Source organism: Danio aesculapii, chromosome 15 (genome assembly GCF_903798145.1).
Source record: "Danio aesculapii chromosome 15, fDanAes4.1, whole genome shotgun sequence".
NCBI lineage: Eukaryota > Metazoa > Chordata > Actinopteri > Cypriniformes > Danionidae > Danio > Danio aesculapii.
The window spans coordinates 34896266-34922227 of NC_079449.1; the positions used below are offsets into that span (position 1 = coordinate 34896266).

General features: G+C 36.5%; 1 protein-coding gene across 1 annotated transcript in view; it reads left to right on the forward strand.

Moving 5' to 3' along the window:
• Positions 1–25962, forward strand: part of zgc:172282 (leucine-rich repeat and fibronectin type III domain-containing protein 1-like protein) — a 259195-nt gene that overhangs the window by 221063 nt on the left and 12170 nt on the right. Inside the window, exons 4-6 of the mRNA XM_056474370.1 lie at positions 3581–4200; positions 12678–12791; positions 14948–15251. Coding sequence (XP_056330345.1) covers positions 3581–4200; positions 12678–12745 — 688 coding nt within the window. The 3' untranslated portion in view covers positions 12746–12791; positions 14948–15251. The remainder of the gene's footprint in view (positions 1–3580; positions 4201–12677; positions 12792–14947; positions 15252–25962) is intronic.

The window sequence follows — 25962 nt, forward strand, 5'->3', positions numbered from 1 at the left end:
AAGATCAGTCAGGAAACCAGTTGTTCAACTGTCTCAGTCATGCAGCTTGAGCCCCCCTCTCTACCCTCAACTGTACTTTCTTCACCAGAGCAGTTCACTCCCATTCTAAACAGAATGTCTAAGTTTTTAATATGGTGTATCTTGTGGCTCTATATTCATGTTTGCTATCATTTGACATGTTTCTGTGTGATTGCTAAAGTGGTATAAATCCCTCAGTAATATTTTACAAATTCCCCTATATCTGTTTATCTGGGTTTTGACTTTGATAAGACCTTTGCCAGATGCTCCACTCCGGGGAAATTGGTCTTCACATGACCTCAAGACCAGGCAAGGGTCTTTGTGAAGCTTTTATTGTCTGGAATTTATGATAGTTTGTTTTGATTTGAGTATTTAAGGAAAAGGTGCAAAAGTGTCTGTGGAATTCTGTAGCCAGGATACCCCGTTGCAGTGTGTGAGTCTCTGAGCTCTGCATCAAGGCTTATATGCTGCAACGTACTTCTACAAAGTCAGGTATTCATCTCTAACTCTTAGAGGTTTTTAAAATATTTGGGTAATTCATGTTGTACATTTCTGAATTGGCTTTTTTTGTTTGGTTGTTTGTTTGTTTGTTTAATTATGTGAATTGGAATGGAAAATCTTTCCCTGGCAAATAAATGTAAAATTCTAATATCTCCTGAAATCATTGTAAATCTAGTAGATTGTTTAGGCTGATGTTTCTGCAGCCTACGACCAGGATTGCTCTTACATTCATGCTCAATGGATGGAGCATAGACATAGCATTAGAGACCTGTTGATTAGTATTAGTTGACTCTGTGTGATATAATATTGTGGATAAATCAAACTTTATGTATGTGCAAAAATAAGGCGGCCTAATATTACGTAAAGGAAATTAGTTTGCAGTTATATCCCCGATTTAAGAATCAGAACTGGCGAGGATGTGTCTGTGACCAGATGTAACTGGCCAGCATACTGACTCTAGGTGACTTCAGGTAAACAATGAACCATTAACTAAAAATAAGGATTTATGGTTAATCAATCACAATTAGACCAAATCACAACCTATAAGGTGATTAGCTTGAATTAGATGAATCTAAATTTAAATTATTATAAATATGAGTCAGATAAGAGTAAGGGTCAAAATTGGACTCATGAAACAAAGGTTTATAAATTTTTAGTAATCTGTTTACAGCTGCGCAAGAGAAGGCTTACACTCATTTAACCTTCACCCATGCTGTTAGTTGGACTCTTATACAGAAATTATACTTTTACTCTACTTTCTCAGCTTACTCAAGTAATGGTACTTTTACTTGAGTATGATTTTTCAGTACTCTTTCCACCACTGCATATACTACATATGGACTTGCACTTTATTCACGGTTTTTGTGTCTGTGTGTGTTTTTAAGCTTGTCAAGAGCAGTGAAAATGTTTTACTTGTCCAGAGAAAGAAAACGTGAGGTTTGAGAAAAAGAAAAATCAGTTTTTTTAAGAACACCATGTTGTTATAGAGAAAAGGAAGACATATGGGAGCATCTTGACATGACCTTCCAGTGACCGCTGTGGAATTAAAGGCTTATTTTCTGCTCTCTGGTTCAACAGTTCAATTTTTGCTTTATCAAAATATCTCTGAATCTCTACCTCTCTAAGTTTCCAGTATTTCCATAATACTCCCATAGTAGCAAGTGATTTCTCTTAATGGCTGGCACTGTAAATGCATAAGCAATCTGCCATGAGATTAAACATTTAGTACTAAAATACCTCCTAATATCCTTTTCATTGCACTGAAAATAGAACTGCAATTAGAGTTCTTTTAATATCAATGCACTTGCACTAAGATTAACTCTATTCTAACATTACTTGGAAGTAATGGACAGTCTCAGTAATGCTTAATCATGATATAACAGATTATTACAGTATATATTACAGTATTAATGCATGCTCAATGTATAGAGTGTCAAGAACCAGGCTTCTTTGAAAGGAATGTTATGACTGTTGAGTTCTGTGTGGCATACCTACTGAAAATCTATGATGGTTAATGAAGCTGAGCGATTCACAGAAGTACTTGTTCTGATGAATGGTCAATTTTCATTTAGATTCAATGAACTGCAATGACTTTTCGAATGGTCATTTAAAGCAATAGAAAACTAAATGTAGGTTTTGTATTGATATATTGAACAAATCACATTTTCATTTAAAACAAAGTCCCTTTAAGGCAAGTCATTTCACTCAGCGGCCGTCTTTGAAATGCCTCTCAGGCAGTACAGTATGCTCGGGCATTCTGTCTGAATGGGAAAACATTAAATTCTCCAAAACTGTTAGCCAATCTTATGATTACATTACATATTTGGAATTACCAATAAAATTAAACAACAACTGTCTCATAAGTTTCGTTTCTAAGCGTTTAAATCAAACTAAATCAACATTTTTTTTCGGTTGCCCGAGCTAATGTGTTTGCACACTCAAAAGAAACAAGATCACGACATCAACCTTATTAATGGCCATGTTAAACACTATCATCCTCTGAATAATGTTTCATCAGATCATGCTGGCTTTCTGAAGTAATTCATAACTTTGGTTTGATGGAGAGTCTCCTCCAGAAATGACAACTACTCTTTGTTTACAAGTTTGTGGGCGTTTGAGTAGTTGCTGCAGTCATGTGATGTGCGCTTGACACATTTCAAGCTTTATGTGGATATATTATGTCTGTGAAGCAAGTATTCACTGATATTTCAGTGCATTTGTTGAACACAAAAACTGTCATGAAAGAACATGTCTGGTCCGAGCTTTTCCCTCAGAGAAACGTCACTCTATAACGATTGATGATTGGCTCCTATACTAATAGGTGGGGCTTAATTCGATATATTGACCGTTACACTTTTTCCCATTCAAAACTATACGAGTGACACGTCTTGTGTATTCTACAGTCTTTGCTTTAACCCCCTAGGACAGTACCCCATACCAAATGTAGTCTTAATAATTTTTAATGTAATCATTAAACCAAGATGCGCACCATAAAAAATACAGATTAAAATATGCTTTAAAATGATGCATCTCATACATTGCCTCAGTAATTGCACTAAAAAGTAAAGCTTACATTAAATATCAGCTTTTTTTTTGCTTTTCCTTGGATCCCAGCAGATTTATTCTCCATACTGGTTATATATTAATAATCCAGCCATATATTTTATTGCACGTACAGCACACCTTATCCAAGTTGTAAATTTCAAGGAAAATCAATCTTGTGTCTTGTGTATTGATTTTGATGTTGGTTATGTTGATGGAGCATTTTAATAAGTAGTACAGTTTTGCTTTTAACTTTCTTTTGTTTCTTTATGATGGAAAGTAGTCCTCTAATGACCAGAGATTACATTGTAGTATGCTTTCTATCAAATTCACCACTGAGAATTAGCATAATGTCCATGATATTCAGAATTACGATATAATTACATACATTTCTCTCCAGCGGTGATCATGTGGCCATAGATAATACATGCACACGCCGGCCCAGAATAATCTTAATTATATTCATGTATTATCAGAGGAATACACGATAACACTCCACTCTGCCCTGTCTGTCTTTCAGAATGATTCCCTCTACGAGTTACGACTTCCTGGTGCGAGACCTGGTATCCGGACGAGAGTACGACCTGTGCGTTTTGGCTGTCTACGATGATGGCGTGACCTCGCTGACCGCTACACGGCAGGTGGGCTGCGTCACATTTGTCACAGAGACGGAGTTCAGCCAGTGTCAGTCGATCCGCAGCCACTTCCTAGGCGGCACTATGATCATCATAATTGGTGGAATCATTGTGGCCTCAGTATTAGTTTTCATCATCATCCTCATGATCCGCTATAAAGTCTACAGCCAACATGGCGCAGATTCTGGAAAGGGAACTGCCATGACGAACGTACGTTCGCAGACAAATGGGGGGCAAGCAGCAGGGCAGGTCCCGCGCTCCAGCTCCAAAATTGTGGAGGGCCAGGAGGCGTCGGGAGGAAGTTTAGGGGGAGCTGCTGCTAGTATAAAGGACTCAACTGCATTGGTGCTTGTTACAGACTCAGAGACAGCTGTGCAAATTTCGGAAATATCTTCCGAGGACATAGTGTCGCCAACACAAAGGCACCATCCCAGAACTTGTATAGAACTCAAGAGGCGGCCTTCGCTGTCCTGTAAAGAAGGAACAAGCTCGGACACACAGGGAGGTAAGTCACAAAATATTACGTTTTTATTATTTTAGAATTTTTATACTGTGATATGAGCATATAAAACATGTTGTTAAAAATAGACAATATTATTCACCTGAAATTGATTAGTTGAAGAAAATATATAGGGTGGGACTTTTCAATAAAAGGTGGGATATTTTTCAGTAGAACGTGATTGTTTAAAAGTAATGAATAGCATGATTTGATATATTCCATCATGAATAGATTCAATATAAAAAAAAGGGTGGGACTTAATATTGTCCTTCAGGAATTGATTGGATAATAATAATAATAATAATAATAATAATAATAATAATAATAATAATAATAATAATAATAATAATAATAATAATAATAATAGGGTGGGACTTAATAGTGCCCTCCAGGAATTGATTGGATAAAAAAGTAGGTTGGGACATGATTTTGTCTATTGGAAATGATTGGATGAAAGAACTATAGTGTGTGACTTAATATACTACATCAGTAATTAAATAAATGAAAAAAAAAAGGTGGGACTTAATATTGTTATCAGGAATTCGATTGGATGAAAGAAATATAGTGTAGGACTTAATATTTTTCACTGTGAATTGATTGGATGAAAACAAAATAGGATGGGACTTAATATTGTTGGTCAGGAATTGATTGGATGAATGAATTATAGTGTGAAACTTGATTTTGTCCATCAGTTATTGACTGAATGAAGAAAAAATATATAAGGTGGGACTTAATATTGTAGATCAGGAATTGATTGGATGAAAGAAATATAGCAAGGGACTTGATTTTGTCCATCGGGAATTAATTGGATGAAAGAAATATAGTATTTGATATTGACTTGACTTGATATTGTCTATTGTGAATTGATTGGATGAAAAATAAAATAGGGTGGGACTTATTATTGTCCCTCAGAAATTGATTGGATGAAATAATAAATGTAGGGTGGGGCTTGATTTTGTCTATTGGCAATTGATGTAAGGGTACCTGATTGGTCCATTAGGAATTTACTGGATGAAAAAAGGTACATTATTTAAGTGATATTGTACGTGTATTTGGGCTTCACTACCATACATAAGTCCTCTCTCATGGCCTGACGGGATAGTAAGCGTCCATTAGATGCACATGTCTTGCACAATTCTCCAAAATTATAAGGTTATCTGCGTGTTTTTTACAAACTGTTTATGAATACCACAAAAGTGGACATACTTTAGACATAATTTGGTCCATATACAGTTTTAAAATATAGTTTAAAAATAATAATAAAAAAAAAAAAAATCACACAGATACATATAAACTCACTGCATGTAAACACACCGGTACACACTTGCATATGCATACTGTATAAACTCGATCCTCGCATAAGCACCCACATTGACACATGCAGATACATCTAAACTCGCTGCATGCAAACACACCTACACTCGCATTTAGGCGCGATGCCTAATTCAATGCGTGTATCAACACCCAAATAACACTCGCGCAAACATAGAAAATAAAATTCACAAACATATATACAATTTATCACGAGTCAGGTTATTGCAAAGCTTACGGAATAGAAAGAATGTGACTAATAGAGGTATTATGTCTGTAAAATAATAAAAAATATATTATATAAAATAATATAAAATATTATATAAACAGACTAAAAAATATGTAAGAAAGATTTTTATGTTCAGCCGTTTAATTTATTTAGGTAATTACACACACACACATACACACACATACACACGCTGTGCAGATTGATATAATTGACAGTCTACCTAAAGATGAAAGCTCAGCATTATCAGGGGCGGCGTGACCATAGAGGCGAGGGTGGCCTAGGGTGGCAAATTAGAGAGGGCGGCGTCCACGACACCTCCCTCACCACCCGCGTCCTCAGCAGTTATATCCGCGCCTAGGGCTGCAGAATAGAGAGGGCGGCGTCCGCAACACCTCCCTTACCACCCGTGTCCTTATATCCGCGATCCCCCGGTTACTTGTAACCGCGTGTACTGTATCCGGTTAACTCTTTATATTCTCATATTGCGTGTAAAGCCACGTTGAAAACGCGACGCGTGCTGCTTTGTTTACGGATCGACAGCTGTTCCTACACACATGCAATGGTCAAGCTTCAAAATAGTTCAGCTCAGGTTCGAGGTGAGTTGTCTAAATTGCACCCAGAAAGCTGAACTGGCGCTCTAGACGTGTGTGTGTGTGTGTGTGTGTGTGTGTGTGTGTGTGTGTGTGTGTGTGTGTGTGTGTGTGTGAAAAGAGCAGGTAGAGTGTGACAAGCTTGGAGATCTCCTCGCCAGTTCTTGGAGTTTTTGCTCAATAAAACAGTTAGTCGTCTGTATTTTCAAGTCCATCGTCTGTATTTACATTTACCCACTGGCAGCCAAAATCCACGCCTTACACTATGAAGCGTGTATGCACTGTGACTACTTTTATATTGTTGATTAGCAGCTGGGCATTTCACTCTGTCTCGCGCTATAGGCTGTCAGTGTCGACCAATCGCAGCAGGCTGTCATCGGTCCAATCAGCGCAGATTAGCGTTGCGCTGAGGAGGGGTTTGGGAACAAATGAATCGCTGAACGATTCATATGGGAGTCACTGGGATAATTAGGTAAAAATAAATGCAGATTATAAGACCATAAAAGTGTTTTTTGGACCTTGCATGCATATTAGACTGTTGTTGGAGACCCTTACAATCAAAATATGACCCTATTTCATGTATAATGAGGCTCTTTAACTAGGCAGGTTAGAGTAATTAGGCAAGTTAAGGCAAATTAAAAAGTGCTTTTATTCTAGCCGAAATAAAACAAATAGGACTTTTTCCAGAAGAAAAAAAAAATATTATCAGACATACTGTGAAAATGTCCTTGCTCTGTTAAACAGATACATTGTTCACCTGACCACACACTGTCTGAAATGTCTGTATGAATTTTGAGTCTGACGCATATTTATTAATCTGTAATTTACACAGTCTTTATATTATGCACTTTATGAGAGACAGCATTCTGGCTTTTGACTTTTATTTGTCAAAACACTTTCTATGTATGTGAAAATATATATATATTTTTTAACCTAATCCAATTTTTTTATGACGAGCAAAAGTTTTGGAGGCAGTGTGTAAATGTGATTGAAACAACATGAGGTCATATTTATGCAAAAGAATGTGTAATGAACTTAACAGTATGTGCTAGCAAAATAAACACAAGCTTTAAATTCATGCAGACTTTAACAAATGTAACTAATGTTGACAGACTAAGATTATTAAAGAAACTATGTTCAGTTCCCAGTGTGTTAATAAATAATATGTCACAAAATCATGTAAAAAATGAAAATCAGTTTGATGTTAATTGACTATCAGTGTCAAAACAACAAAGTTCATACGTAACATTGGCATTCAATAAAACATCAAAAATCGATTACAGGACTGTCATGTAATTTATTTTTTTTTTCGCCAATGTTAGATGTCAATTTAAAGTCACATCAAAATAGTTTACCTACATTAAGTATATAATTTGTAATTTAAGCTTTCAGATAAATAAAATGTTGTATATTGTTATATGTTATACCGGTGGATAAAATGGCATCAATGTGTGGAAGTCAAAAGGATTTGAAATCAAATCTATTTGCATTTTTGACATGCTTTTCTGGCGTCAATGTCAAATTGATGTTGTTATCAAGGTGCCCACTAGGTTGTATTAATCACTACTTAATACACTACTTATTAACCTATAAACTCTGATTCTAAGCAATGCACTAATTCTGAGTATCAGAAATAACTGCAGACTGTTTTAGATGCCAAAATATTGAGGCAGGTCTACATCTGATATATCTGGCATGGACTTCTGCTCTCAGTCCAAGTACAAGAAAAAACACATCATTAAACACCAAAGGCAAATACCATTTGTGATTTAAAGTGCTTAAGGCTCCTCACAGGCAATCGCACATTCACATGACCCTTTGACAGTGTGCTTTTAACAATGCCCAGGCACTTTACAGCTGCTCCGAGTGCATCTATATAGACTCCTGTAATTGCTAGGAATGGAGCTATTCACCTGATTCAATGGGCCACGTCCAGGTATTTCTTAAAGAGCTTTTCCTTTGTGGAATTTGGATTTATGGGTCCAATCAGGTAATTGCAGTTTCTAGTTGAATGCTCATGGAATTCAAGAGGACCTCATCCTTAAATCATTAAATCGATAAAGTCCATTGAGTCGAGAGCTGGTGATGTAGAAGGGTGAACGTCCACCATTCCCCTGATCCCCGTCAGTCATCCAGACACCTAATGACCTCAAATTAAAAGTAATCATCAGTCGGCTGAGTTACTAGTATGTGAATTAAAATGTATTGTATCCAAAGGAGAACAGCAGACCCAGACCGGCACTTGCTCTGAATAGGATCAGAGTGTTTTCTTTTTTCAATAAATGGTCAGTGAAATGAGGGACTTAACCTTTAGAAAAGGGTCTTTGGTAACCTCAGGACATGATACTAAATGGAATAATACTGTTTGAGTGCTGGTTTATTTTGTACTCATTTTATTTTTGGTTTGTGATTGATTGATTTCTTTTTGTTTGCCACAGTGAAGATTGTTTTGATCAGATTGTGTCAAATAATAACAGCGTATCATTTAAATTACGAAACAAAAGTACGATTTTGAGCATGGAAAAGAGGCACTTGATGCTACAGTATGTTTTCAAAATTAACTTCATATGTGATGATTTATCGAATAAATCCAACTTGAAGAGAAACCGGTGCATTAACTAGTTTTATTCTGAATAAAAAAAATACTGTATTAATATACTGTACTGTATGTATGTACAGTGGGTACAGAAAGTATTCAGACCCCCTTAAATATTTCACTCTGTTATATTGCAGTTATTTGCTAAAATCATTTAGGTAATTTTTTTCTTCAGTAATTAAATTTTTTTGCAGATTAATCAAAAAAGTGAAATATCACATGGTCCTAAGTATTCAGACTATTTGCTCTGTATTAGTAGAAACACCCTTTTGATCTAATACAGCCATGAGTATTTTTGGAAAAAATGCAACAAGGTAAACCTTTGGCCCAGTCTGAGGTCCTGAGCACATGTCCCTGTATCCCCGGCCGCATTCAACTTACACTCGACTGCAACCAGTGGTCCTGTTCCTGCAGCTGAAAGACACCCCCACATCCAGCTCCATGCTTTACTGTTGGAACTGTTTTATAGAGGTGATGAGCAGTGCCTGGTTTTCTCCACACATACCACTTAGAATTAAGGCCAACAAGTTCAATCTTGGTATCATCAGACCAGAGAATCTTATTCTCTGTCCCAATTATCTTTAGCTTGAAGGCGTAGGGCTAGGGGGAAGGGGTAGATAGCCCTTTGAACTGAGATTTTTTCAGGACCACACTCAAAACCAAAAACCAAGGGGTAAGAAAATCAATTTTTGCTATTATTACAAATTTTTACAACAAACAATCATGTTTTCAAATAGTCATAATTGTGTTCATGTTTTACTGTCATGGTTTAAACCCCCCCCCCCCCCCCCCCCCCCCCAAAAAAAAAAAAAAACCCTAATTATTGCAATATATAATCCCTAATAATAACTCCTGTATAGTAGTCCCACCACATTCTGTCACTCGATGACACTCAAATTCTCTGTCAGAAAAGTCCAGTGGCTGGAAATGAGCTTTTTTTGTCTTCTATAATGTTAATGTTGTTTTCTTGTGTTTACATAGATGAATATGACCACTGTGTAAATGCACAGTATAGTTATGATCTTATTGCCAAATTAGATCGTCATGATAACACAATATATGCCTTCAGTGATTTTTTTGAAGATAAATACCAAAAATTAACACAACTGGAATAACTACAGCAGTCGCCATCGTTTGATCTCATTTAAAGCATGAGATTGCGATGAAATATGATGACGTGTGCAGGTGCTGTAGTGCTGTCCTATTTCTTAGGGGTAAATTTTGAAGCCCTTCCCCTTCACACTTGATTTTAAGGACCAAGGGGAAGGGGACGGGGTAGGGGTACAAACATAGAATTGGGATTGGGCCAAAGAGTGAAACATTTAAGGGGGTCTGAATACTTTCCTTACCCACTATATGTGACTACTGACTATCATTCATATCACTGAATCAACCTAAGTGCATTGATTCACACCAGTAAAACAATTTCTTAATTGGTATATTCAGGTAAAACAATTGCAAGATAGAGTTTTAACATTTTGCATTCCTGAAAAGTGTCAACAATTTCCTCGCAGAATTTCAGTCTGTATCACTACTGATCCAAAAATGGCATCCCACCAACACACGGTCGATAAACAACACGGAGTTATAAGACATGGCTTTGTGCGTTACATAATACATCAGAGGAATAGTATGTTGTGGTTGTTTTCTCCACATGTGCAACAGACAGTTTGCTGATTAGTTGAAGAGCTCCAGCATCAGATCTTGACATCAGAAAGACGTTTGCTTGTTGTAAATCAAAAGGCCTCATAGAAGCAGAGATTGTTTTTTTTTCCCCGTGGGCTCTGAATAAGAGTCAAGAGTGCATGACTATCTGCAGTACTTCATATTCATCTTGTCATGCACAGCTTTCTGGACTGATTTTTTTTCTTCTTTATTGTCCATTAAGCAGGATATCTGACCCCTGATCTTGTACTGTGCTGGAAGCTACAAGACACATGTGTCATATTACTCTATATTCTCTTTCGCATTACAAAAAAAAATATATATATATATAGACTCCCTGGCCACTTTATGAAGTGCACCTTACTAGTACCAGGTTGGACCCTCTTTTGCATTAAAAACTGCCTTAATCCTTTGTGGCATAGATTCAACAAGGTTGAGATTTTGGTCCATATTGACAAGATAGCATCACACAGTTGCTGCAGATTTGTCAGCTGTACATTCATGATGCGAATCTCCCATTTCACCACATCCCAAAGGTGCTCAATTGGATTGAAATCTGGTGACTGTCATTGTCATGCTCAAGAAACCAGTCAGAGATGATTTGCGCTTTATGACATGGTACATTATCCTGCTGGAAGTAGCCATCAGAAGATGGGTACACTGTGTTCATAAAGGGATGGACATGGTTAGTAACAATATTCAGGTAGGCTGTGGCTGTGACATCAGACCAGGCAATGTTTTTCCAATTTTCTATTGTCCAATTTTGGTGAGCCTGTGTAAATTGTAGCCTCAGTTTCCTGTTCTTAGCTGACAGGAGTGGCACCCGCTGTGGTCCTCTGCTGCTGTAGCCCATCCGCGTCAAGGTTTGACGTGTTATGCATTCAGAGATCCTCTTCTGCATACCTTGGTGGTACTGAGTGGTTATTTGAGTTCAGCTTGAAGCAGTCTGGTCATTCTCCTCTCACCTCTGGTATGAACAAGGCATTTGTGCCCACAGAGCTGCCGCTCACTGGATATTTTCTCTTTTTTGGACCATTCTCTTTAACCCATAGAGATGGTTGTGCGGCAAATTCCCAGTAGATCAGCAGTTTCTGAAATACTCAGACCAGCCCGTCTGGTACCGACAACCATGCCATGTTCAAAGTCACTTAAATCACGTTTCTTCTACATTCTGATGCTCAGTTTGAACTGCAGCAGATCATCTTGACCATGTCAACATGACTAAATGCATGTTGCTGCCACGTGATTGGCCGATTACAAATTTGCGTTTACAAGCAGTTGGACAGGTGTACCTAATAAAGTGTCTGGTGAGTGTATATACACACTATTTCACTGTTGCCTTACTGTCAAAAATGACCCATGACAAAAAAAATGAAGTTTTATGACTTATTTAAAAATTACCCCAACATTAGAATAAATTATTATTCTAATAATATACTATTTTCATATTGCCATCAAGGTTGTGTACATACTATAAACCATTTTTTCCCCACAAAATCTACAGGCACACACTGGCACACATATGCAACATAAATTACAAGGAATGATACAATATATATTATATATATCTTAGCATCAAACAAAACATAAAACAACCCCATAATTAAACACTTAATATATGTTTCTTTTGATAAGTGGACTTGGCAACTCTATAACAGTGCACTCTCTGAAAAAGCCTTCTAAACATACAGTAAGCAAATCATATATCTGTCAAAGGGGATTTATTTTATAAACCATAACACGTTTTTGGTCAAGGTAATACTACTTTGGTCAAAAAAACAGGGAATACGAATAACACATGATGACAGAATAATGCTACAGTTACAATTCAAATCCTAACAAATTAAGGAGTCTCTTAGTTCTGCCACACACAAAATGATTTCACGGACTTCACTCTTGTATTTAAATGTGCTTGTCATTTGACTATGTAAATTTGTGTATGTGGAAATTGTTGTTTGCTAATGTAGTCATCGTGTTATCTCGGTCTGTGCTTCTTGACAGGCTCCAGCATAGGGGTCTAAGAGAGACACGTGAGAGCTGTCACTAGCGCAGTCCTGGCCATCCCTCACGGCTATTTCTCTTTCTTCCCCAGACATGGCAAGCCCACAGGTCAGCGATGAGAAGAAGGCTCAACGAGATTGGAGTGACTTTAAAATTTGATGACTCCTTCCGCTGTCCCACAAGAGACAGCCAACAGCCCTGAAGAGTAATGCTATCTTGCCTTTTTTATTCTTATAAAGACATCTGCTATGTGGAATTGTAGATTATTTATTTGTTTTAGCTTGAGAAAGCTGCATAAGAACAACCTAGCAACAACCCCTTACACCCTAGCAATTGTAGAGAAAAACCCACCCATAGCACTCACATGTGTTTCAGTCCATCCATTCATCCATCTACTATGTGTAATTTTAGATTATGTATTTCTGTTGGCCTGAGAAAGCTACATAAGAAACCCTAGTGACCACCCCAAATACCGTAGCAACCATAGAGAAACCCACCCGCATGCATTCATCAATCTATCAATCAATCAATTCATCCATACATACATCCACTATGTTGGAATTTTGGTGTTAGCTTGAGAAAACTGCGCAAGAACACTCTAGCAACAACCCCATATTCCTTACCAATTGTACAGAAAAAAAAAAACACCCATAGCAACCACCTACATGTGCTTATTAGTCCATTCGTCCATTCATTCATTCATTCATTCATAAACATCCATTATGTGTAATTGTAGATTATTTGTTTGTTTTAGCTTGAGAAACTGCATAAGAACCTAGCAACCCTAGCAACAGTACATAATCACAAACCAATAGAACAACTACCCACATGTATTCATCAATCAATCAACCCATCCATAATACATACACCCTTCACTCATCCACCCACTATGTGGAATTTTAGATTAATTATTTGTGTTAGTTTAAAAAAACTGCATGTCACTCTAGCAACCACCCTAAACACCCTAGCAACAATACAGAAAAAACAATTACATAGCAACCACCCACATGTATATATTAATCAATCCATCAACCTATTATATGAAATTTTAAATTATTTACCTGTGTTGGTTTGAGCTAGCTGCATAAGAACACCATAGCATCTATCCATCGGCTATGTGGAATTTTAGATTAATTATTTGACTTAGTGTGAGAAATCTGCCCAACGACACCCTAGAAACTACCCTAAATTCCCTAGCAACAATACAGAATAAAACAACTACATAGTAACCACCCACAAGAAGACCCTGAACAAGAAGACCCTAGCAACCACCCCCATATTCCGTACCAATTTTACAGAAAAAACACCCATAGCAACCACCCACATGTGCTTATCAGTTCATCCATTCATTCATACATACATCCACATATGTGTAATTGTAGATGAATAATTTGTGTTGGCTCAAAAAAGCTAAAAAGAACACCCTAGCAACCACCCTAAATACCCTAGCAACAATACAGAAAAAAACAACTACATAGTAACCACCCATATGTATATATTAATCAATCCATCTATCCACTATATGGATATTATTAACTTGTTAACTTGTGTTGGTTTGAGTTAGCTGCATATGAGCACTCTAGCAACCACAGCAAATACCCTAGCAACCATTCAAAAATACAAACCCACAATAGCAACTACCCACATGTATTCATCAATCAATCAATCCATCCATCAACCCATCCACTCATCCATCCACCCATCTGCTATGCGGATTTATTTGTGTTGGCTTAAGAAAGATGTATGAGAACACCCTAGCAACAACCCACATGTATTCATCAATCACCCATTAATTTTTCCAGATATCCATCTATAAATCAATCTAGTTAGCTTTACATGTGATCAATATACATATCCATCGAATTCTCTACATTCATTACTATAGATCCATACACACATCCAGACTGTATGACCTTTGAAGTTTGCTTTTAAAACTACAGAAAACCTGCAGGCTTTCTAAAGCTAACAATATCTATAGTCTTTTGTCCATTTTTAGCTTATTGTTTTCTCTCAGAGGTAAAAAGAGAAAAATAAAAACCAAAAAGCAAAGACAAAACAAAACAAAAAACAGAGAAGTCCCTGAGTTGAAAGCAGACTGAAAGTAAGACTGTCCTACACCTGAGAAACACAGTTTTATACACCGGTTGTGGTGTAGTTTCTGCAGTCCTGTCTGCTGCATATGACAGCTCTGTTTCATCTCAGCTCTGTGTAGTGTGACAGATCCACTTGTTCTTTGTTCGAGTTAGTATTACAAAAAAAAAACTGTACTCTCACCTGAGACATTTGCACTTCATTTGGGTTTTCAGAGTGTTTTGTTTACTGTTGGCCTCTCTGTCTCTTTCTATTTTCAACCCGTCCCAGAGCTGGCCAGGTCATCTGATTATGGGGAGGAATATGGAATAATTTGTCTGAGCCCCCATTGGACTTTCTCCCCTGAGTGTTCACTGGATTTCAATGACTATCCAACCATTTCCTACCAGGACTTATTCAAGGACTCAATCCACTACTGCAACCACTGGAAACGGAGCACAATAATTGTTCTCCATTGCCGGCTTTTGGAACATATTGCCTTTTACAACCCAGCGGCCGGGACTGTCAATGTGTTTGCTGCAGACCACAGTATGCATTGTTTACTGGGTTCAAGAATAACACCTCACTGGAAGAGGTGAGTACACACTCTACATTTTACATACAAGAAACAATTCGGTGTGAGAGTTCTCTAAAGCAGTGTTTCCCCAACAGTGTTCCTAAAGGCACACCAACAGTATATATTTTTAACCTCTTCCTCATCAGAACATTAGAAGTGATTCCAAAACATCAAATGACTGGGTCAGACAAGGGAGATAACCAAAATATGTACTGTTGGTGTGCCTCAGGAAACAGGATTGGGAAAGACTCTGCTGTAAAGTAACTGAAAGCCATTTAGTTGTAGTTTTATGAACTATTTAAACATTTGGGATGGCTGACGTGAAACTCATGTTTCGACACAGTATCTCGATGCACAAGGGTTTCAAAACACTGCACCGAAGCATGATCTGAAACACCCAGGTCATGTGACTACAGCGATTCAGCGGCCTTTTCTGAAGCATCTTGAGATCTGACTAATCTGCGTTTGATCTCTTGTAGCATAGTGGACCTTGCATGTGCACAGAGTAACTGTGCTGCAAATAGCCCGAGTTTGAATCCTGACTTAAAATATTCAGAAATTATGACTTATAATAATGTTTTAATTACTTTTTTTTGATCAAAACAAGACATACTTATTCATTATAAGTGTTCGTTCGGATATCAGACCAATGTTAAAAAAAAAAACGTTACAAGAACAGAGCATTTAAAAACAAAAACATACATATCTGCATCACTCTGTATTCGAACCCATTATCTCTGTATGCTAGTCAGAAACTCTACAAACCTCAACTCAACAATGTGGGGTTTAATACCTCAATTTGCTTAACTGTTTCTTTGCTGAAGCTGTTCCAAAGCAATACATAAAAAGGACCACTAGGTGTAGAGAAGGGTTTCAAAACGTTTTGAGGCTTCGACACGTTTGCTTCAGTTTCATGAACCCTCACTTTGCCCACCACTATAAAACATGTTATCAAGATGCAATAAATGAAAATGTAATAAGCTTCCCAAAACTAATTTAAGTGATTTAAGAACAATTTATAATATGAAAGACTTTTATTTGGATGTGTTTTTAAAGGCCTGTGACTGTAAGATTTCAAGAGAATTTAAACCATTTGGGCACAAGAAATTATAGTGTTGTATTGGCTAATGTTTTAATTGGTTCAAATTGAAATGGAATGTTATTCTTAATGCGGAGGATTCCAAAATGGTCATCAGAATGTGTCAATGTCCACGAAAGCCAATAGTTGTGTCCCAAATGACACACTATGCACTGCACGTATACACTCAACCATGTAGTTTATGAGTTTAGTGTTGTTCAAAATCAGTTTTCCAGTCAACATTTGATGATTGCCAGATTAGGGTTGTCACGATACTAAAAAAAAAAAAAAAAAATCTCCATAATGCGCTAACATCTGTGCGCTGTTGAACAGGTTCTTAAACAATGTTGATTTGCCATTGTGTTCACAAGCTCAACAAAAATGACTGTGATTGAACTCACCACTGTTTGAACTCACCACTGAACTCACCACTGTTTACTGCGTGTGGTTACACAGGGACACTGGAGTGTTTTAAAGCCATGATTCATCAGAGGATCACTCGTATGTCAGCTTATAGACAAACCAGCTAATCGATGTGACTTTGAAATGCTCCAGTGTCCCTGCATCTGTGGTTAACACTTAATAAACAGCGGTGAGTTCAGTTAATCGATGACCTTCATGGCCAATTACAGTTATTTCTGTTGGGCACATGAACACAATGGCAATCAGCGGTGTTTAAGAACGTGGTCAACAGTGCTCAAATGTTCGTAGGAAATGGATCGATCAGTATTGATTAGTACCGAATTACAGTATCATGTCAACCCTATGCCAGATTGAATATGTGGAATAAATGACCAAACCATCAAGTAGTACTTGACATGAGGACAACCAGCCCAATCTCATAAGCAAATTAAACTACTTAATGCATTGTCAGAAAAGTGGCTAATTTCAACAAATTCAAACAATTTCATTTGTATGAAAACATAGAATTTTTAAAAGGAGGCATGCATCCAAACCCCACCTTTAAACCCATTGGGGGATGAGGAAACTATAATAAAACATACAACTGGAATCAGGGCTGCACAATATATCATTTCAGCACTGATTTTGCAATGTGCGAATCTGATATATATACATCGTAGGATCTGCAATGTCAAATTGAGATTATAATCAACCAGAAAACACATTTCAGAACGTGATTTGTGGCGTTGTTGCAAAGTTTAACTCTAGTTTAATAATATGAGAATATTTTATTTTGATGTGTTTTTAAGGCCTGTGACTAAGATTTCAAGAGAATTTAAACCACTTGAGCACAGGAAATTATAAAATTTGCTGCTTTAGTAAAGATTAATTGTGTTTATTTAATACAACAGAATAAAGACAATGCAGTGTTATTTTACATTTGATTATTGCATTTCTATCCTTCAATACAGTCCTACCAAAAACCATAAAATACTGTTTACTTAATTGTTATCTTAGTTTGGTTTTCATCTGTGCACTTAATTTACAGTCTTGAACATTTTTGTATATATTTTATTCAGATGCACTCAACTACAAATGATTCTAATGAGTATAACATTACGAATTCTTTCCAAATAGTCATCTTGTAAAATAATTTTCACATCGCAATATATCGCAGAAAAACAAAACATCGCAATGTCAGTTTTTTCCATTATCATGCAGCGCTAATTTAGATTGTTAAAAAAATTAATACAAATTAGCAACTAAATCAAATACACTCAAAAAAAAAAAAAAAAAAACCTTTGTCGTTTGTTCAAAGTACTTATTGTACTGTATATGAGCTGAAACAACACAATTCTTGAGTTTTTTTGGAACAACTTAATGGTTTTATGATCAATCCACTTAACTTTGCTTGAACTAATAAGTAAACGTAATTCCTTCATGTTACCCCAACACAAATTGATTAGTGTGGAACCCAGCTTTTTAATTTTACAGTGTACTGTAGATACGAATTATCGTGAGATCGCGTTGGTACAACCTATAGCATTCACCATAGGGAGACAACATAATAACATATGTTGGAGAATTGTGATTGCAAAATTTTAAATAAAATAAAAAAGTAACCCAACTTTAACTCACAATATCTACTCCCCTTCTGCCATGTGAGAAAAGCTATGCCAGTTGAGTGTATGTCTAACATTCAGAAGTGTTCAACATTCCATACTTTTGTTTGAGTACATCATCCAGGTATTTAAAGTGAACTTATGCTTCTTATAAACTTTTTGGATAATGCTCTACTTATACTATTTATACGACAAAATTTCAAAGAATAGTCCATAAGTGTGCGGTTTGGGATGCACCTAATGAAACAGCTCATATCGGGAGCATATTTTTGGGGGATGCAAATATCAGGTGCCATGTATTTGTGAAGGAAACTGTTATCAATGAAGCTACTTTTGGCCCAGACGTATGCATGTATTATATATGAGATTAGGAAGCACTCAGCTTGTGTATTGACATTGCTGCGTCTGTCCTAAGGTTATCAGCTAATGTTTTGTACTTCAACGTCATGCATCAAACACTATCCAAGCTCATGATCACTCATGTAGAAATATAATTCACTTGGCTGTGTTGCAAAACCAGTACCTTTCATCTCGAAGTATCACCTCGGACTGCAAACAAATGCCAACATAAGGTCCTAGTAAATGCCAAGTATGTACGATTTCCCTATTCAAGGCTAGACGTCAAGCAGGGGTTATAATGGAGCCGAGTGCAATTTACACTACAAGGTGACCTGACAGCATAGTTGTTGCACAGTGTATATAAGGATTGTATTCAAGCTCAGAAACAGAGCAACAGTCTTATGAATAATTTATAATACTGGTATTTTTGTCTGTGGTCTTAACTGTTGCTAAAAATTTCACCAGCATGCTTTGTGACGTCAAAACAGAGGGTTGACGTCACAAAGCATGTCAAAGGAAGTGAGCAGGTTGCTGCACGCACGCAAAGGGCAATTTACACACCAAAACACTGGACAATACAAAGGAATATCATGCTAATGTGTAAATGTTTTTGAGGTTTTCTCAGATGATGATGATTTTATTTAGTCTTAGCCCTATGTCATTTTTCGGTTTGTTTTTTTTTATATTTATTTGATACTTCTTTTTTTAGACAAGCTTTAGTTCACTAGGGTATGTTTACATTTGACAGGTTTGGTTTGATTAAAATTAACTGTGGTTCACCTGCTCTGTTAGCATGGTTCAAGTGAATCAAAGAGGTGATACAATCCACTTATAAATTAATAAACATCATGTTTTTTGGGAATAGCCTCATTTTACAACTCCGCTTGAGTTAACAGTTGTGTTTTCCCATTTTTAAATCCATTCAGCCAATCTTTTGTGTCTAGAAGGAGCACTTTTAGCTTAGCATCACTGAATCAGATAAGACCATAAGGATATTGCTGAAAAAAATAAATAAATCATAAAACACCCTTGATAATGTTCCTGTTTAAAGTTAGACTCTTCTGTAGTTAAATTGTGAACTAAGACCGCTAAGCTAACCAAGCCTAAAAGTGCTCCCGGCATACCCAGAGATTGGCTGAATGTTAGGGGAGTGCTGCTGATTTGGTTCACATGTATATTTGTTGATATAAAACATGAAACAGACCAAATACATCTAATCAAACCTACAACAGAACATGGTGTCAAAAGATATGACCAAAAAAGGACAGAATGCTCAAGCAATTCATTTTGTTTTCATCATCACTGAGCTGTCTATGCATGAGGAATGTGTCTCTTTGCAGAAGATCATCATTTGTGTGTGTAATGAAAAAAATCACTGGTGCTGTTTTAACTCATTTACACAGTTTATAAGCTCCCTAAATTACCAGCTTTTGAAATACCTTAAAGGGATAGTTCACAACAAAATAGATCATCATTTACCCACCCTTCACTTATTCCAAACCCATCTCAGTTTATTTCTTTAGGATATTTTAAAGAAAGATGAAAAGCTGTAACCACTGACTTACGTAGTATTGGTTTATCTTACTGTAGATGACAGTGGTTGCAGGTTTAATTATTTTTTTTCAAAAATCCTTCCTTTGAATTCAGCAGAATAAAAGCTTATTCCCATTTGAGGATGAGTAAATAATAAGTAATTTGTCATTTTTGGGTGAACTAACCCTTTAAAATGAGAAATGCTAAGTGAATCGGGACTAAATATACCAAACCATGAGTGTATTAGCATATTATAATAATTAATTTAGCATTTTAATCATTTTAAACAATATTTTGCTCAGAATTCTAATTATGGTGAAAGTGTATTACACTAAAAAGACTGGAGCCATTTGATAAATCTTTTTATACATTTCATAAAAAAAAATTACAATTTCTCATACAAGCTCAAACAGAGAAGAGCATATTTTACTAATTTAAAGAAAAAAAAGGTGTTGAGGCAATTTTAATCTAAAAGTAACACATTCAATAGCACTTACAAATCTTAAAGTTTGAGACACCTGGCAGGTTTCAAAGACTGTAAAAAAAAAAATAATAATAATAAAAAAAATATATATATATATGTATATATATATGTGTGTGTGTGTGTGTATGTATGTATGTGTGTATATATATATATATATATATATATATATATATTTTTTTTTTTTTTTTTTTTTTTTTTTACAGTCTTGTACACCTGGCAGGTTTCAAAGACTGTAAAAAAAAAAAAAATAATAAAAAAAAAAAAAAAAAATATATATATATATATATATATATATATATATACTGCCTGACAAAAGTCTTGTCACCCATCCAAGTTTTAGGAACAACAACAAATACCCTGACTTCTAGTTGATCATTTGGTCTCAAAAGTGGCTTTTATGAAAGACAAAGATGTATTGCAGAAATACCTCTCTGCGATGACTCAAATAACTTCTTAATAAAGTTATCTGGAATGGCAACGAAAGCATCAGGACTGCCAGAGGTTATCAAGATTCTTCACATTCATCTTCAATGCCTCCACTTTCATCTTACCCCAGACATGCTCAATAATGTTCATATCTGGTGACTGGGCTGGCCAATCACGGAGCACCTGAACTTTCTTTGCTTTCAGGAACTTTGATGTGGAGGCTGAAGTATAAGGAGGAGTTCTATCTTTTTAATAATTATTTTTAGGGGTTTTTCACCTTTATTTGGTAAGGACAGTAGAGGTTGCAGACAGGAAAGTATTGGGAGCAGAGAGAGGGAAGGGTCGGCAAAAGACAGGAAACCAGGAATCGAACTTGGGTTGGCGTGAGCACCATGGTGTTATATGTTGGCGCAATTAACCCCTAGGCTATTGGCGCCAACGAAGGAGTGCTATCCTGCTGAAGAATGTGCCCTCTCCTGTGGTTTGTACTGTAATGGGCAGCACAAATGTCTTGATACCTCAGTGTTACATGTCCATGCATTTATTTATTTATTTTTGCTATGTCGTTGCTGTTTGTTTTAATTAAGTAGATTCCTTTACACCTGTCCTTATAACCGCCGGCATTATAAGAGCTCATGCTGCAGCACTTCAGTGACAGGGATTTGAGCGGCCGTCCAGATGCGGAGATGTGCTCCTTTCTGTGTTAAGCCTTAGTTTGATGTGTTTTCTCCCCACACTTTGGTTTATTTTTTATATACACATATATATATACACATATATATATATATATATATATATATATATATATATATATATATATATATATATATATATATATATATATATATATATATTTATATATATTACATTTTTTTTTCTGTTTGGTTATAGAAAATATAGAGATATTTAGACTAACTCCATTTTGTCTCACCTATTTTCATCAGCAAAATTGCATGTTGTTGTGCAGTAATTACAGTCTTTCGGCACAAATGGAACAAATCTGCATAAGGCCAGTCTATAGTCTTCATTAGCTGCCTGAGCTTCTGCTCTGATTCTGAGGACTGGATGTGTTTGGTTCATGTTTGCAACTATAACGGTTTTAAGCTGCAAAAGCAAATTCACTCTAACTGCTAATACACAATAATACAATATGCTAATACACCATTTTTGTCACTATATTATTACATTTACAAGTGCAAACAAACACTTAACAGCTGGAACTATGATATGATCATTAGCATTTGGTTTCCGACATGCATTGTAAGCAGAAGTCCAGTCATAAAAGACTGACCAATCAGAGTAGAGCAGACTCAAAGAGAATGGATCCTTGAAACAGTACTGTTTAAGAAACGAGCTGAAACTGCACCATACATTATGAGAAAAATCTAAGTGTTTAACCTTGGTTGACCTAAGCCACAAACTTAGGAACACACTGTAGCCTATTAGGAGCACTTCAATGAGCACTTCATCTTGACAACAAACTTTTTCTGTTAAAAAAAAAAAAAAAAGATTATTGCGTAAAAGCATTCATGATTTTATTTCTAGTACTTGTTGTTAGAGAATAAACAGGACTTAGCATTCGATTAAGTTGCCTCATGCTTGATGACATATTGATTAAATCTTTGGACACGTGTGGCCAGGGTGTGTGTGACCTCTAAAGGTGTTTGATGCTGATGTCATACACAATCAGTGGGACTCTTTTCAGAAGTCTGCCAGTTAAAGGAGCTGACGAGGAGAAATTGACAGGCCAACGATTGGCGCTTCACGTGGCTATTGATCCCAAAATCAAAGCTTCTTCTTTCCATGACTTTGAGAAACGAGAGCAGTTAAAAGTTCGACAGGGCAAAGTGAAACACAAAGTTAAGATGGATTGTGTTGTTTATTACTATGTTTCAATGTTTAAAGCTTTGAATCAAGCCCAGTTGTCAGGTGTTGTCTTGAGATTTGTCTCTGTGACATTATCTTGAATTTGTAGGCACGCCTCGGGCTAACACATCACCATACAGATTTTCAGGTTATGACTCTTGAAGAGAAACTGGCTGAGAAAATAATGACCATTAGTTTCTAACTGTGACATGAATTATATATAATATAGTACTTAATAAATGTGCAGTTATTTATCATATTGGTGACTTTAGAATGACTTACAAATACTTGATAAACATCTTGGTGAATAGCACCACTATGGCTCAGATATATTATTTATTCATCTACATATTTGAAAGAATTAAATTAATATCAAGATTTCAATTGTCTTTTGTTTTTATAATTGTGGCTCTGTTAAACAATTAGCTTTCCAAGATTTTATTTTCTCAGTGCTGCATCTAAGTTGATATATTCCCAAAAAAAACTATAAAATACTCCAACTGAAATGCAATTACACAGTATTTTAGTTGTTGGCACCCCTTCACCAGACTTAGCATTTTGCTTTGACTTGTCAAGCCTCATTTCTTCGCCAATTAAAAAATCATTACGTGACTAATCACTTCTCCATGCCGATGACACAGCGATAAGCTCACTGAACACATTTTGATGCCACAGACGCTTATGCAGGTTGTCCGTTTTGATTGCTTATTTGCCATTTAATCACAGAAATGCCATTAAAACAGAAATGACATTAACAAGAACCTTTTTTAAATACTGATACATAATGATTCATTACATGATGGTGGATGCAATAATCTCACAGTTGGTTTAGACTGATTAGCTCAAGGGAAAAACCTTGAAATGTCCTTTACCAATTTTGTATTGGAGAATATGTGTCTGTTCATAAATTATTATTTATAACAAAGGGCTTTGCAATGTTTATAATTCTTACATTTTCCTCCAGTGTGTAATGAATCTGGTTGCGATTGTACAACATCTTCAAAGTTGCAACAAAAGAGATTTTATCCAATAGACAACAGATCTGCTAAAAACATATTAATCCAGATATTACTTTCTCAAAAGTCTGTTGCAGTTAGAAATATTAGCCTAACGCAGTGTGAAGGGACTCACAAAGAAATAACACCTGGCTTTAATGCGTTGCAGTATTGTTATTTGTTGTAGAGACACTGACTACGTTTACATGGACACCAATTCGATTTTAATGCGATTAAGACAATACTCTGATTAAGAGTCTACCATGTAAACAGCGATTTTTGATTAATTTAATTAGATGAAGGTCATAATCTAACTAAAGAGAAATCGAAATAAGACGTGTGGAGTATGCCGATTTTAGTCGCATTATTGAAGTGCAGTACACACATGTAAACACCTCAATCAAATGATTACCATCATGTAGGACTTTTCGCAGCATTTTGCGATTTTTCGCGCGCGTGGCTGTTTGACACTCTTTGCACCTACCGAGTCAGTGCAGACCACAGACACCTGCATCGTGAAATGCAGAGTTTTTTTTTTTTTTTCTACCATTCAGCATGTGGTATGAATATCCATCAAAACATAACTCTTCCAGCAGTTCATAGTTGCAATATCTCGTCCAATAACTCGTTTGTCACGGAGAGCGTGCAAGAAATGTTCGTGAATGAAAGTAAAAGTGCCAAACTGCAGTTAAAGACCACAAATTAAAAATTAAACACCTGAAATGACATGAAACTCCTGAGAAAATGAGGATAGTGCGGTGACACAATGACGTTAATCGAATTATGTGCTATAACATGTAAAACGGGATTATGAAAGGAACATTCAAAAAGCAACTCATGTAAACGCCTTAATCATAATATTGTCTTAATTAGATTAAAGCAAATAATTTGATTACTGAAGTCCATGTAAACACAGTCACTGAGTGAGAGTTACAAAATAAAACTTACCACTATGAAACATTGTGTAAAGTGTGGCAGGGCTGAGGGAGCAGACCAAGGCTAGAAACCGAAGGATAACAGGAGAAATTATGACAATGGAGTATGAGGGAGGACCAGACCTGGCACATTTTATGTTGCTGTTATGTTTATGTTTATTCAGCAGAAGTCCGTGTCCTTTTGTTTTGTTTATTTGTTCTGCATGTTCATCCTTTGCCTCTTCCTGCCTTTTCATTCCAAATACATTGAAAATTGTGACACTGGTGCAGTAAATCGAGACAAGGAAGAGACACGCTATTGAAGGATTAGCTTGAAGGATTAGCCTTACTGTTGAGGGGAGAAGTGGTGCTGAGGAGTATGGGCAGCACATAAGATTGTACAGAATCTGCTGCTGTGGCTTCTTGTGGTGATGGAGCAATTGATCAAGTGGAATGGAAAGCTTGCAGGCTTCCTTCTTGGTACAGGTTCATGAAGAATGGAGTTGCCCCCACCATTCACTAGAGGCTTGGATCTTCTGCTATCTGGCATGATTGGGAGAACCAAGCGGAGCAAATAAATGTGCACCAAAATGTTCAGTATTTGTGACACTGGTGCAGTAAATCAAGACAAAGAAGAGATACACCGTTGAAAGACCTCACTGTTGAGTTGGGCTGTGGTGCTGAGGAGGATAGGCAGTACATAGGATTGTACAGAATCTGCTGCTGTGGCTGCTTGTGGTGATGGAGCAATTGATCAAGAGGAATGGGAAGCTTGCAGCCTTCCTTCTTGGTACAGGCTCAGGTTCATGAGGGATCGAGTCACCATCACCATTCGCCAGAGGCTTGGATTTTCTGTTATCTGCCAAGATTGGGAGAATCAAGCAGAGCAAATAAATGTCTGCCAGAATGTCCTGTATCATCATATGGCAGTTACCCCCAACTTGTGTGGGGGGAAATGAGCATGTGAATGTGATGAATAGCGGATTGATGTAAATCACGCAGAAGAGCCCCAGATGGATAACAAGGGGAGAGACGAAACTGAAGAAAGAATAAGGCCTGAGACTTTATGT